Source organism: Gorilla gorilla, chromosome 7, assembly GCF_029281585.2.
Source record: "Gorilla gorilla gorilla isolate KB3781 chromosome 7, NHGRI_mGorGor1-v2.1_pri, whole genome shotgun sequence".
NCBI lineage: Eukaryota > Metazoa > Chordata > Mammalia > Primates > Hominidae > Gorilla > Gorilla gorilla.
In genome coordinates, this window is record NC_073231.2 from 22,398,648 (window position 1) to 22,413,996 (window position 15,349).

The 15,349-nt window shown below is 41.0% G+C and overlaps 1 protein-coding gene across 5 annotated transcripts; it reads left to right on the plus strand.

The window, feature by feature from the left end:
• The first annotated feature begins 265 nt into the window (after positions 1-265).
• NAT1 (N-acetyltransferase 1) lies at positions 266-13,849 on the plus strand. Of its 5 annotated transcripts, none has more exons than XM_063709090.1 (4): positions 296-367; positions 2,567-2,950; positions 9,579-9,657; positions 12,214-13,849. In XM_063709090.1, the coding sequence occupies exon 4, from the start codon at positions 12,220-12,222 to the stop codon at positions 13,090-13,092; it is 873 nt and encodes a 290-aa protein (XP_063565160.1). In that variant the 5' UTR covers positions 296-367; positions 2,567-2,950; positions 9,579-9,657; positions 12,214-12,219; the 3' UTR covers positions 13,093-13,849. The 5 variants fall into 5 exon arrangements, with proteins under 5 accessions (XP_063565158.1, XP_063565161.1, XP_063565160.1 ...); XM_063709092.1 differs by having other exon boundaries at positions 298-367; positions 9,579-10,191; XM_063709089.1 differs by lacking the exon at positions 296-367 and adding an exon at positions 1,371-1,527.
• Positions 13,850-15,349: the final 1,500 nt, after the last annotated feature.

The following is a 15,349-nucleotide window of genomic DNA, read 5'->3' on the forward strand; positions in this document are numbered from 1 at the left end:
AGCTCTCACGTTCCACATCACACATGAGACATCTAGTGTCAGGCTCCCAGAGAGCAGGAACCAGGTGAAATACAAGAGCACAGTCCTCCCAGCCAGTGGCATGGGGATAATCAGACAATACAACTCTCCACCCTTTTTTATGCTAAGATATGAATAAGGGGTCCACAGGAGCAACCTGAGGCCCTGCAACTACATTTCCCAGGGCCCCCTGGGGTAACCCTAATGTGACTCTGGGGGCGGGGCCAGTTGGACATCCAATGAGAGCACTTGCCCTGCAGACTTTGGAAGTGAGAGCACTTCCTCATAAACCTTGGATGTGGGAGGATTGCATTCAGTCTAGTTCCTGGTTGCCGGCTGAAATAACCTGGTAAGTGGAACTCTGTAAGGGACTTTGAAATTGGGGTTTAATCCTATCTCAAGTGTGAGTACAGGAGAGTAGATTCTACACGATGTCTACATTTCAAGTATAAGGTTGGTCAGAAAGTGTGGCTGGCACATACTTGGAAGCTAATGCTGTCACTACTCCACAGCTTAGTGGTGACAGTTACAGGTCCTTGATTCAAACTGTCGGGTTTATAGTCACAGCCACTTTATAGCTGCGAGAACTTGGCCTAGTCACTTAGTTTCCCTAAAACTCAGTTTCTTTTTCAGTAAAATGGAGCTACGAGTACTGCTTACTTAAAGGAGGTGTTGTGAGGATTAAATACGTGTATTAAAAGATAGCTAATGTGTTTAAGGCAACTTTCTCAACAGGATTTCCCTCTTGGTTACTTGTAACAGTGATGCTCACCCTCCTCTGTCCCCAGTGGTGTGTGTCCCAAAGGACCCAGTTAGTCCTACAGGCAGCAAGCTCGTAATAATTCCTACTCCTCTTGCACTAGCTGATAAAAAGCCCCTAATGATCCTGGATGTCCAGGAAGATTGAATTCTGTTGTTTGCAATGCCTATGGGAATTCCAGAGGGAAGTTTTTGTTTTTTTGAGGCAGAGCCTTGCCCCGTTGCCCAGGCTGGAGTGAGTGGTGTGGTCTCAGGTTACTGCAACCTCCTCCTCCTGAGTTCAAGTGATTCTCCTGCCTCAGCCTCCTGAGTAGCTGCAATTACAGGCACCCACCACCGTGCCTGGCTAATTTTTCTATTTTTAGTAGAGATGGTGTTAATTTTTGTATTTTTAGTAGAGATGGGGTTTCACCGTCTTGGCTAGGCTCATCTCGAACTCCTGACCTCAAGTGATCCACCTGCCTCAGCCTCCCAAAGTGCTGGGATTACAGGCGTGAGCCACCACACTAGGGACGAAGTTTTATTATGGCCGAAGGACACTTACTAGAGAGGGTCTCCAGGAGGTATGAATGACAAAAAAATTAACTCCTTCACTGTCAGACCGAGAGCATCACCCCCTGAACATGGACTTGCAGAATTCCACAGAAGAGAGCAGACTGGCCTAGACAGACAGCCCCAGGAGCTGAGGGCCCAACAGGCTTTCTACCCTGGATGCTGCTCCCATGCCCTGACACGAAGCCCACTACAATGGTATACTTGTTTGCTCTTTCCTAATTAAGAAACAAACAAACAAAAAATCAGACATACTGTTTGCTCTTGAATGCTTGAAACACAAAACAGGTGACACCACCTTCCTCCTCAAAAGGAACTTTTTAATTGTCAATTTTCTACCTGCACGCTGCCCAGAGACTTATTTTGTCTGGTCCTTGCCGTCTTCAGCAGTAGCAGCTGTTTTTCTTTAGATTTGCTTTCCTGGCCTGCTGCAAGTAACCCCCACCACCTGCCTGGCCCCAGTCGGCATTAGATGGGAGCAGTGGAGTGGCCTTCTGGACAAGAACAACTGTTGAATGATGGTCTTTGGGTGTGGCTAGTCCAGCAACCCCTTTTCATCCAGAGGCCCAGTGAGCTGGCTTAGGAGGGGGCTAGGTTGTAGTGTCAATTTAGTGGGATTCCATGCCCTTCTTTCATGGTGGTAGAGGCAAAAGAAAAGAGAAGGAATAGGAAAAGAAAAGAAAAGAAAAAACACAGAAAGAAAAGCCACTCATTGGCTCTCCTTGTAATTCTTCTAATCATTAATGGCAGAAATCTATGCAGCAGGCGTAGATGATTTCATCTCAGTCCACAGTTGTACTTGTGCTGATTGTAGCCTTAAGGCCTTACAGCCCTATCTCATAGGCAGACTACCTCTGGGTTAAACTGCTTTTAATTCTTCTATGTTGGGCTCTTGTTTATAACTTTTTTAAGAGAAAGAATAAAGGTTTCTTTAGCAATAAAGAAAAAGAAAACCACTGCTGTATATTTAACATGCATAGATTCTAGAGACCTGGAATTGAACAATGAGTTCTGTGTATCAACCTGCTCTCCAGGGGTACCAGTCCAAGAATGTGATTATTGAAGTGCCAAGTCACATAGGGATAAATCACAATAGTTGGTCAACTGTTGAATATTGATCCTTCAACTAAACAATATTCATGAACTCTGCAGAAAAACACCAGCATTTTGCTCAACATTCAGGACCCTCTAGAAGTTGCCTCATTCTGCTCTCCTTTCTTACCTTTCTTTTACACAGCTCTCCAAAATGTCCACAAAGGTGACTTAAGTCAGGTTCCCCCAAACCAGACACCAAGACAAGAATCCATGTGTGTGTGACTGAAGGAAGTGCTGGGAGAGCCCCAGCTGCAGCCTGGATGTGAACTGCAACTCCAAAGTGTGTCCAGAGTCAAGGCAAGGGCACTAGGCTTTCCAGACCTCCTACTAAGTCATTGATCCAGCACTGCCCTGCCAGGACATAAATCCTTGGCACCTCTTGCTCTCTGCAAAGGAGGGCAAAGCAGCTTCAGGAGCCCTTGGGAGTCCTCCAAAGAGAGTCTAGGGTACAGGTCCAAAAGTAGAAGAACACAGAAGGCAGGCCAGGGGCACTGTGAGATGGTAAAAGAGATCTGAAGGGATCCAGGTAAGTTATTGAAAGTATTCTTTCTGTGCTAACCCCAGTCCTGAATCCTTGCCAGCCAGCCCTGTCTTCCCTCTTAGGTACCCTGAGCAGCCTCTATTTTATGCCCTTCCATACCTACGGTGGAAACCAATAGGGTTTTTTTTTTTTCAGACAGAGTCTCACTCTATTGCTCAGGCTGGAGTGCAGTGGCACGATCTCAGCTCACTGCAACCTCCACCTCCCGGGTTCAAGTGATTTTCCTGCCTTAGCCTCTCAAATAGCTGGGACTATAGTCATGTGCCACCACACCTGGCTTTTTTTTTTTTTTTTTTTAAATTTTTTATTAGAGATGGGGGTTTCACCGTGTTGGCCAGGCTGGTCTCGAACTCCTGACCTCAAGTGATCCACTCGCCTCGGCCTCCCAAAGCACTGGGATGACAGGCGTGAGCCATTGCACCAAGACCCAATAGGTCTAAGGGGTCTCATTTGAGTCACTGTATATAAATTTTTTTTCAATGTTTTTTGTCTAAAAAACTTTAGACAGGGAATGCACTCTCCAATTACCTTCAAGCGCTACCCCTCCTTATTTTATTATACCTAGATACATCTTGCCTTTACATTTCAATAGTTTAACCAGAATATGTTCTGTTAAAAATCTTTTCATTGGTGGGCCATCAGACTGGGTGACTCCTGTGGTTTCATTTTCACTCATTTTACTGTTTACCAGTAAACAGTAGAAAACTAGAGACTTCACCAATCAGAAACTGTCAACTAACCTCTAACTAGGGACTTTTCACTCTAACCAACCAAATAGCTTTTCTTTGTCTCACCCCTGCGAACATTTTATAAAAGTTTCTCTCCTGCTCTCTCCTTTCCTCAGCAGAGCATTGAGCCACCTGTGGTCTGGTGCTGCCTGGCTCATGAATTGCTGTCTGTTCTAATAAACTTTAAAAAATGTTATACCTAAAAAATTATCTTTTAACAATTCCAGTGTTGACAGTACTGGATTGGACTCTCCTAGACTCTGGTCTTTCTTGATCTTCAGATCAAATTTTTAACGTCATATTTCTTTTTTTTTTTTTTTGAGACAGAGTCTCACTCTCGCCCAGGCTGGGGTGCGGTGGCGCTATCTCGGCTCACTGCAAGCTCCGCTTCCTGGGTTCACGCCATTCTCCTGCCTCAGCCTCCTGAGTAGCTGGGACTACAGGCACCCGCCACTGTGCCTGGCTAACTTTTTGTATTTTTAGTAGAGACAGGGTTTCACCGCGTTAGCCAGGATGGTCTCGATCTCCTGACCTCGTGATCCGCCCGCCTCGGCTTCCCAAAGTGCTGGGACTACAGGCGTGAGCAACCGTGCCCGGCCCTAACGTCATACTTCTATCTCCATATAAGCCAAAATGGCTCGTTCAAAAGCCATAACTCTCATAACTTTTCTACTCTTTGTTCTGTATTGAAAGGAGTCAGTGTTCACCAACACTCCTTTAGTGTGACCTCTCTACTTTTTGGTTTTCATATTCATCTACTTGTTCACTGGCCATGAAACCGAAACTAGCAGGATAGCTCAGTTATTGCATTTCTCAAGCTCTTTTATGTTTGATATTACCTTTATATTCATGTTGCCTTTATGATCAAGTGAAATACTAGCCAGAATATTTGGAGCAAACCCTTTCCCTTCAATACTTTGAAGATACACTTCTATTACTTCACCAATGGATATTTTTGTGTAACATTCTCTTGCTGCCCTGATGTTTTCTCTTTCATGAAATATTTTCTTTCTCTGCCAGATGCTTGAGTAGTTGTCTTTAATTTTGACTTTTAATAATTTAACAAAAATATATTCCAGTGGCAAACATGTTGTATCGAACTTTCCCAGAATTTTCTCTTTTGTTTTTTAGCTTCAATTTTTTCATCATTTCAGGAAAATATTTATCTTTACTTACATTTTTCTTAACTTTTAAATCCAGGGGTACATGTACAGGTTTGTTATATAGGTAAACTTGTGTCATGGGGGTTTGTTGTACAGATTTTATCACCCAGGTATTAAGCCTACTACCCATTAGTAATTTTTCCTGATCCTCTCCCTCCTCCCACCCTCCAACCTGTGAAAGGCCCCAGTGTGTGCTATTTGCTTCTTTGTATTAATTAATTCTCATGATTTAGCTCCCACTTATAAGTAGGAACATGCATTATTTCATTTCCTGCTCCTACGTTAGTTTGCTAAGGATAATAGCTTCCAGCTCCATCTATGTTTCCATGAAAGACATGATCTTGTTCTTTTTAGTGGCTACATAGTATTCCATAGTGTGTAAGTACCACATTTTCTTTATCCAGTCTGTCACTGATGGGCATTTAGGTTGATTCTGTGCCTTTGCTATTGTGAAGACATGATCTTGTTCTTTTTCGTGGCTGCATAGTATTCCATGGTGTATAAGTGCCACATTTTCTTTATCCAATCTGTCACTGATGGGCATTTAGGTTGATTCTGTCTTTGCTATTGTGAATAGTGCCATACATTTTTCTATTGCACTTTTTGCATTCTCCACTTCAGAAGCACTAATTGTCTTTGCATTGGCTTGTCCTTGACTGCTTTCTATTTTAGTCTATCTTAATTGCTTTATCATTTCATTAGCCTTTAGTAGGAATATCAAGCTTTTCTGCCACATAAGCAATGTGATACGATATTGTATCTATATAGTTCCTTTCTGTTCATCATTATGTATTCTGTTGATTAATTAGTTCCATTTCTGTCCTTAATTAGTATTCTAAGGTATGAAATCTTTCTTTTCATAAAATTTTATTTTATCTCTTTATTTTTAGCTGTTTTTTTATTGAGTTTATTTCACATGGTCCATAGCCCCAGATACCTGTACAATTTTTTTTTTCAGTTTATTTTTCTTCTTGAATTGCTTGTGGTTTTTTTGTATATAACTTTTGCATGTTATGTCTTTTCTTCTAATGCCAATCTCATAGTATTTTGATTTTGTTAGTTCTCATCATTTTCATGTATGTATAGCTCTGTTTCCACCTTTTATTTGTTGCTTGAATCTGGTGTGACTGGTGAGATGTCCAGCTGGGGTTGGTGTAGACTTGTCAGTTGAGGAAAATGACGAGACGAGTCTCAATCATTTTAGGAGATTTATTTGCCAAAGTTAAGGATGTGGGCCTGGGAGACAGGTCTATGCCTTTCTCTGAAGATGATTTTAAGGACTGCAAATTTAAAGGGGAAAGGATGGGATATCGAGAAGCACCGTTTTCATGTAAGAGCCGGGTAGGGAAAATAGTGATTCACGGCCTTTGGCTCAGTGAATGTGCTTTTTTTGCATAAGATGACATAAACAAAAGGGGCAGAGGAAAAATGCAAGGACTCTGCATTTTACATAACATACCTGGTGGCTCAGATGCTACTCTTTTAGCTGTGGTTTCAGCCAGTTGGTTACCCTGACTTTATGTGGTGTCTAATTTTGAGTGACCTGGGATTTTTATAGTTGCCGAACGTTTTGGTTTTAGAGTAGCTTCTAACAGCTCTGATACTTGCTGCCCATTTTCTATGGGTTGCCCTGAGTAGGTTAAATATCCTCTCTCTTTCCATAGCATCCCAAAGTTATGAGCAACCCCAAAAGCTTAGCGGCTGTCAGTGTAAATGTTTGCAGCCTTGTCTTTTGCCACTTGACAAGCTCGAGTCAGGGCAATCAATTTGGCTACTTGAACCAATCTGGCATGGGGAAGAGGACTGGCTTCAATTACCTCTAGTAAGGAAACCACAGCATATCCTGCTCTAAAATGTCCATTTTCTCATCTTAAATAAGACCCATCTGTATACCATTCTATCTCAGCATTATCCAGTGGCATGTCTTATAGGTCTGTCCTGGGGGTGAGAAGTTGGTCAGTCATCAGAACACAGTCATGAGGGGTCTTGTTGGAAGGGCCTGGCAAGAGAGTGGCTAGATTAAGATGATAGAGCAGGAAATAGTAATATTGGGAGATGATAAAAGCAAAATTTCGTAAGAGGCTAACCAGTTGACAGACAGATATTGGGTATGATGAGAATTTAGAAGGGTCTCAATAGGATGTGGCACAAAAATGGTAAGGGGGGAACCCATAATTATTTCTTCAACAGACTTGTACAGAAGGGCTATGCTGTTATTACTCTTACACAAGGAGGCAGCCCTCTAGCCACAGGGTCCAGCTGTTGGCTATAATAGCCTACAGGTCTCTGATGATCACCATGTTTCTGGGTCAGTACCCTGGATGCAGTACCTCCAGTTTCACATACAAAAAGGGAGAAAGGCAACTTGTAGATGGGTGCTGTGAGTCTGGGGAATTAGTGAGAATTTCCTTTATTTGTTATATAACTGGTTTTCCCTCTGGAGTCCCCATGATGAGATCAGGTTGTTCATTTTTTAGGTATGCATATGGAGGGTGAGCCACAAAGGAGAAATTTGGTATCCAGTTTCTACAACAGCCTGCCAGTCCCCGAAATCCTCTAAGTTGTTTCTTAGTGATGGGCATTGGGAAAGCTAAAATTTCTCTCACTTTATCAGGGTTAATACTCAGTCCTTTGACCAAGATAATATGCCCCAAATACTTAACTTCCGGTAAGCATAGCTGAAGTTTGTCTTCAGACGCTTTGCGTCCCTTGCTGGCTGACTAAATGTAGACTATCTTCCTGGGAGGAAGATGCTGTGCCTGGACAAAGGAGAAGGTCATCCACATACTGAATGAGTGTTGAGCCCTGGGGAAAAATTAAATCCACTAAATCAGCTTTTAGTATTTGGGAAAAGTAAGTGGGACTTTCTGTATACCCTTGGGGCATGACAGCCCACATATATTGCCATTCTTTCCAAGTAAAAGCAAACAAATATGGCTGTCTGGATCTACAGGAATACTGAAAAAGGCACTGCAGAGATTCACAACTGAGAAATACTGGCTGGTAGTGAGTATAGCTGATAAAACGGTATGTGGGTTGGGGACTCCTGGGTGCCTGGGTATTACAATATTGTTTATTGCCCTCAAGTCCTGCACAAATCTCCATTTTCTCCTGCTTTGTTTCTTTACAGGGAACATAGGGCTGTTGCAGGGGCTGGTGCAGGGAATAATGAGCCCCTTTTTAGATAGTCTTGTATAATAGGGGCAATTCCATTTGCGGCTTCCTGTCATAGAGTGTATTGTTTAAGGCTAGGCAGGGGTTTCTTTGGATTTATCTCTACCTTTATTGGAGTGGCTGAGAATATTTTCCCTATATCTGTATTGACTGAGACCATAAGTGGGAGGAGACATCCTTGAGCAAGCATTCCTCTTCTGGTGTTAACAGGAAGATTGGGGAAGCTAAAAGGAGTTTTACTGTTTCCTGCTCTTTATTCCAGTGTTTTCTCTTCTTCTCTATTATTTCCTTCTGTGTCTCTATTTCATATTCCCGGCCACAAGACGATGTTTCAACACTACTAGTACTAAATTGTGATACGTTGTCAGGACATTTTGTAATTCGGTATTCTTGGTCTCCTGGCCCCAATTCTGAAAAAAGTTCACGTTTTGATGAAAAAAAGATATGGGCATTATGGATGTTGAGGAGATCACAGCTCAAAAGATTGACAGGGGCCCCAGGGCATATAAGAAACATATGGTACCTACGGAGCATGTCACACACAATTAAAGCTTGCGGCAGGGGAGCTGAACCTGATGGAACGGTAAGGTATAGGTTTGGACTTAAAACGTGAGATCATTTTATTAGACGAGCCACCATGTTAATTCTTTCATTACTCTGAGGAATGGGCTTTCTAAATCAGGTGGGATTTATCAGAGATATAGTTGTGTCTGTGACAGTTAAGGCAGTTGTAAGCTCATGATTTATTATTATATTAATGTCTCCCAATTTGTTTGTCATGGTGAAGTTTTAACAGCTCACTAGGAGTTAACTTGTGGGCAAAATATGGGGGAGGCATGTGGCTTTTCATCTTGTAGCCATCTTATTCAGGAACCAAAAAGGGGGAGGCAGGTTTGCATGACCCACTTACCAGCTTGACTTTTCCCTTTGGCTAAATGAGTTTCGGGGGTCCCACAATTTAATTTCCTTTCACAGACTCCTCAGTTTTCTTTAGTGGAGGTGAGGGGAGGTGACTATGACAAGAGATGCTCTGATAGCGGATCTTCTGTATATAGACGGTCCTTCTTTCTTTTGAGTAGCATCATACATTAAGGGCCTTACCTTGTTTATCTGCCTCAACATGCCCAATTATAGTTGTACCTAGAGGAAGACCAGGTGCTAGCACTACATCCTGGTCTTTGATGTGTTTGGTATATGTCATGGTAGTGACTGGGGGCATGGAACTTGGTTCACCCTTCCTTGCTGATCTCATGACAGTTCATCAGCTGGTGGGTTGCCTCTGGAGGCTGTGGAAGCCCCGCTGCTGGTGGCTTCCACAGCTTCCAGGTTTTTAAGCCAGAAGGCTCTACCCCATCAGCGTTGCTCCCATCTCCATAGTTGTAGTTTCCACATACTTATACAACACAAATGTTCACCTTACTGTGCAGTCCATTCCCTCTGTTTTGTGATTTTTAGGAAATCTTCATAATTTACGGTCTACAAAACTATTATTTTGTTTTCAAGGAAGTCATGTTATATATTTCTGACTGTCTTTTCTCTTATTTCTAGAATTCAAGCCAGGAAGAAGCAGCAATCTGTCTTCTGGATTAAAACTGAAGATCAACCTACTTTCAACTTACTAAGAAAGGTATTAAGTGCCTTTCTGAGAGCTCTCAGTGGGCTTCCTAAGCACGTTCACTCTGCCTCCTTTAAGTCTTACATTTATGATCAAGATGAAAGGGAGGGATATATCACTGCACAGAGATTCTACAAGTGGATATATAAAGCTAATAATGTTTTCAGTGAGCTCTTCTCTGGCAACTACTTTCCAAGTGCTTTCAGCATTCCACCTTGAAGCACAACGTTAATAATGCACAATTTCTTATGTTCAGCCACAGAATGTTCACGTGTAATTTGGTTACAACATATTGCTCTATCCAGGCCTCTAACAAAACTGACTTCTTTCAAATGGACTTGCAGTTGCTAAATTCCAAATCAACACTTTATCTTAAAAAAGGAAAAGGAGGGGAAGGGTGGAGGGAGGGGAACAGAGAGGGTACAAGAGGCAAAAAAAGAAAAAGAGGAAAACAAATGCTTGTAAACAAGTTAAACCAAATAAAAGAGATATAAAGTAATTTCTTAAAAGAAGGAATGATATTCTAAGCAAGAATCAAATGTCCAGGTATGTATAAACCGCCTTCGTCCTTTTAGATCGGCTTCTCTCTCTTCTTTACATACTCAGTACAAATTCTAGGTGAGGGGGCAGAGAGGGGTTGGCATTGTCTAACTAAATACATCTTGTTCTCTCTCTGAGTGGTAGAACTTTAGAGCCTGACCAAATGTTACGAAAGGGTGCTGGTGGAAGTTAGGATGAGAAGAAATGCAACCTAATAGATTTGGAGAAATGATGTTGTAGACACCAAGAACAGAGAAAGTTGGAAACTGGCAATATGGGGAGGATAGCTGGGTCAGAAAGGAAAAATAGGAGAATATAGAAGAAATGTTATGAGAAGGGAAAATAAGAGATGCTCCACTTATCACCATTCATCTCGGGGCAGGTCCCTTTATACAAGGTCATCCTCAGGCCATACCACATACAAAAGAGTTATACCTGAGGTCTGTACAGCACTGTTACTATCAAAGTCTCAAAAGGTTAAGACTCTATGATGGCAGGTTTAAAAAACCTTTTCTAAAATATTTAACAAAATAAGGGGCATTTATTTTTTTTTTGGTTCACATTACCTGAAAGTTAAAAGATAGCTTTCGGCTTCATTCAGGTCTTTCCTCATTCTACCTTCTGTTGTTTTTCATTTCTTGGTAAACTTGGTGAACTCTTTGTTAGTGTTGTTCTTCAGTAGGTTCTCACCAATAGCTTTGAATGAATACCCCACCAGCTTCTACTCACCAATAGCTTTGAATGAATACCCCACCAGCTTCTACCTTGTAGCAGAATGTACACGCTTAGGTTTCAGCAAAAGTTCCTCAATAAAGTCTCAGATCTACTTAGGTCATATGTTATCCATGAGCCAAGCACTGGTCCTAGAGCATATGTGTTCAAATTGGTCCCACCTAGTCCATGTGACTGTCCATAAGGTGCAATATGGGCAGCCTGTTCTCTACACAGTATCCAGAAACATCACTTTGATTGTGGCAAACGTTGCTCAATTACAACCCTTCTCTCAGGCCTCTCTCATTTACATTTCTCATTTCACTTACAGTAAAACCCAAAATGCCAGTCTTAGCTCCAAGGCTGCAGTTGCCTGTCAGATCTCATCTCAATCCACTCTCCTTCTCACTCATGTGCTCCAATTACCCTTGCTTCCTGAATGTTTTTTGAACGCTCAAGGCAGTTTCCAGCTTAAGGCCTTGTTATTTTCTGTTCTCCTACTTGGAACAATCCTCCTCACACATATCCTTAGGCCTTATTCTCTGGCATCCTTCAAATCTTAGCGAGTGTTTTTTTTTTTTTGGTGTGTGGTTTTTTTTTTTTTAACCAACTAATTTGAAATTGGAGCTCTCCCTGTGCACTTACTGGGTCCTTTCTTTACTTTAGTTTTCTCAGGGCACTTACTACAATCTAACAGATTGCATGTTTTATCCATGTATTCAATTTCCTATATATGTCACTCCAACTCCCACTAAAATATAAGATTTTTGAGAGTAAGCAAGCACTAGATCAGTAGGAAACACATTATAGCTATTCAGTGAACTATTTCTTGAGTTAATCAATCAATGGATGAGTGAATCGATACAGTTCTTTGAGCGGGAAACTTTGTATAAGGCTCAGCTAAAAGGGAAATTGAGTGGGTCAGGTACCACGGATACTATACACTCTATTGCATGATTCTCCTGCCTACATCAGAAGATGTTTATAAGCCTATTTTAAAGGATACCAGTTGGAATCTCTCTTTTATTAATCACCAAGAGAACCATGAACAAGCTGTTTATCATTTGACTCATCATTTAATCTTGATTTCCAGCTTGTCACACTTGAAAGAAGACATAATACATTTCTCACAGGATTCTGGGACTATTAACTGAACTTATGTGTGTAAAAGGAATTCATACAATGAAAGCACTAGAAATAATTATTATACTTATAACCATTGTATTTTTACATGTTTAAAATATAGCCATAATTAGCCTACTCAAATCCAAGTGTAAAAGTAATATGATTTGCTTTCGTTTTGTTTTCCTTGCTTAGGGGATCATGGACATTGAAGCATATCTTGAAAGAATTGGCTATAAGAAGTCTAGGAACAAATTGGACTTGGAAACATTAACTGACATTCTTCAACACCAGATCCGAGCTGTTCCCTTTGAGAACCTTAACATCCATTGTGGGGAAGCCATGGACTTAGGCTTAGAGGCCATTTTTGATCAAGTTGTGAGAAGAAATCGGGGTGGATGGTGTCTCCAGGTCAATCATCTTCTGTACTGGGCTCTGACCACTATTGGTTTTCAGACCACGATGCTGGGAGGGTATGTTTACAGCACTCCAGCCAAAAAATACAGCACTGGCATGATTCACCTTCTCCTGCAGGTGACCATTGATGGCAGGAACTACATTGTCGATGCTGGGTTTGGACGCTCATACCAGATGTGGCAGCCTCTGGAGTTAATTTCTGGGAAGGATCAGCCTCAGGTTCCTTGTGTCTTCTGTTTGACGGAAGAGAATGGATTCTGGTATCTAGACCAAATCAGAAGGGAACAGTACATTCCAAATGAAGAATTTCTTCATTCTGATCTCCTAGAAGACAGCAAATACCGAAAAATCTACTCCTTTACTCTTGAGCCTCGAACAATTGAAGATTTTGAGTCTATGAATACATACCTGCAGACATCTCCAGCATCTGTGTTTACTAGTAAATCATTTTGTTCCTTGCAGACCCCAGATGGGGTTCACTGTTTGGTGGGCTTCACCCTCACCCATAGGAGATTCAATTATAAGGACAATACAGATCTAATAGAGTTCAAGACTCTGAGTGAGGAAGAAATAGAAAAAGTGCTGAAAAATATATTTAATATTTCCTTGGAGAGAAAGCTTGTGCCCAAACATGGTGATAGATTTTTTACTATTTAGAATAAGGAGTAAAACAATCTTGTCTATTTGTCACCCAGCTCACCAGTTATCAACTGACGACCTATCATGTATCTTCTGTACCCTTACCTTATTTTGAAGAAAATCCTAGACATCAAATCATTTCACCTATAAAAATGTCATCATATATAATTAAACAGCTTTTTAAAGAAACATAACCACAAACCTTTTCAAATAATAATAATAAATGTATTTTAAAGATGGCCTGTGGTTATCTTGGAAATTGGTGATTTATGCTAGAAAGCTTTTAATGTTGGTTTATTGTTGAATTCCTAGAAAAGTTTTATTGGTAGATGAGTAAATAAAATATTGTAAAAAAACTTATTGTCTATAAAGTATATTAAAACATTGTTGGCTAATATAATTTGAAAAAAGTGGTTTTTTGGAAGACTTAGGATATTATGGTGCTACATAATTTTTCCTCGATGCTCTCTTCCTCTGATCTTTCTTGTCTCTTAAATTACTTTACTTCCTTGCACACTTTGCCATACAAGAATGAACATGAGCTTTTCTTGTGTAGATCTGAGTTGAAATCCTGTGGACACTGGGCAAATTACTTTTTAGATCTGTAGCTCTGACTCCTCAGGCGTAAAACGGGAATAATGCTTTTACAGTTTAGTGGCAGAACTAAACTCCCAAAATTATTTGTTATATGGATCAAGTAATAATGTCAGTAATGTTTTTGGTACAAAGTCATTATTTAATAAAAGTTATTGTTCTATCTTGCTTGCCCCCCCCACCCCTGTCATCTGCCTGCTTCTTTCTTGATTAAATATTGATAGGATATTAGATGCCCAAGATCTAAGAGTGTGTTCTGTGCTTCAGAATCTGAATCTTTGCTTATCTATAATTCAGATTTTCTGTTTGTGGATTCTAGTATCAGGACTATAGTTTAACTTGCAGACTTGATCTTAACTATTCTCCCTCTTCAACGTGTGATCATTGTAATAAGGTTAAGAGAAAGGCAGGGACTAGAATGAAGAAATTTTAGTTAAGAGAACAAGATACATGGTAACATGGGTATTTTATGCAGCAATTTAACAGTTGGGGATGCTGGTGTGGGTGGATATCTTAGGAAGAGGTAGAAATGAGACATGGCCTCAGTGGGAAGAAAGGATGAAAGATATATTTTAGTATTTGATGGCTTGCTGTCTTCCTTACTGTACTGGCCTTTTCCAGCTTTGCTGCTATCTGGCAGCAATGCCAGGTCACTTCTTGTACTCTTGGGAAGACATTAGTTTTTCACTTTCTGACCAGGACCATGCCTGTGGAGTAGATGTTGACAAGAAACACTGACCAGATCAAAATGTGTCTCAAGGAGAATGGCACAATTTTGTACAAATGAATCAAGGAAGTCTTATTGCACAAGAGTATCCTGGAACCCAATGCAATTGATTTTTTAGAAAAATATATCACATAGCGAAAAAAAACTGGAATATGTTGAAGGAGACATATATAATATTTAGCATCTAGATTGATGACTTCTGCCCTAACTATGCAATGTTAACTTTTCTCAGATGAAATCTAAATGAGTGAAGGAGAATAATCTCGCCAATTCATTTGGTCAGAGATCTTAAGATGCCTCCTACTTACTTGTGTTTGTGCAAACTGTTGTCTCTGTTTTTGGTGGCCCCTTGGAGATCAGAATGTGCCATGTCCTGTCAAGACCCCAAGACAAGCAAGGTAGAATCCAAACACTTTATATGTAGCTGGAAATGTGGGGGTGTTGGATGTGTATTTCAGTTTCTTCTATCATTATGGTGAAGCTGAGCGTGAATCTTTATGTCCCATTCTCTCTGCACTAAGCCAGGGAGAGAATCTGTGACAAATGCCTGTACTGGTGTTTAGGTTGTACTCTGGGGGAGATAGCTGCTAGAAGTTGGCCGAATTGTATATTTGCCTGTTTGTTTCCAGTGTCTAAGGCCACTCAGAAATGCACAGCCCCATTGACTCCCAGAACTAAAGAGACAGTCTCTTTTATGAAAGGTCATTAAAGAGACAGTCCCTTCTATGAGAACTGTACAAGTTGTGGCTGTTGGTGTGTGGACCAACTACCTCCAAAAAATATGGGTAGACTTGGAATAATTACTGGAGTGAGCTAGAGGAAAGGCTCAGGAGGTGACATCCTTCAGCTCAGGCTTTTGGAGGGTTACTGTTTGTCTACCCCATTAGCTCACCAATGCAAGTTCAACGGAAGCTGCCAAGTAGCCGCTTAAAAAAATGTGCAATAGGCTGGGTA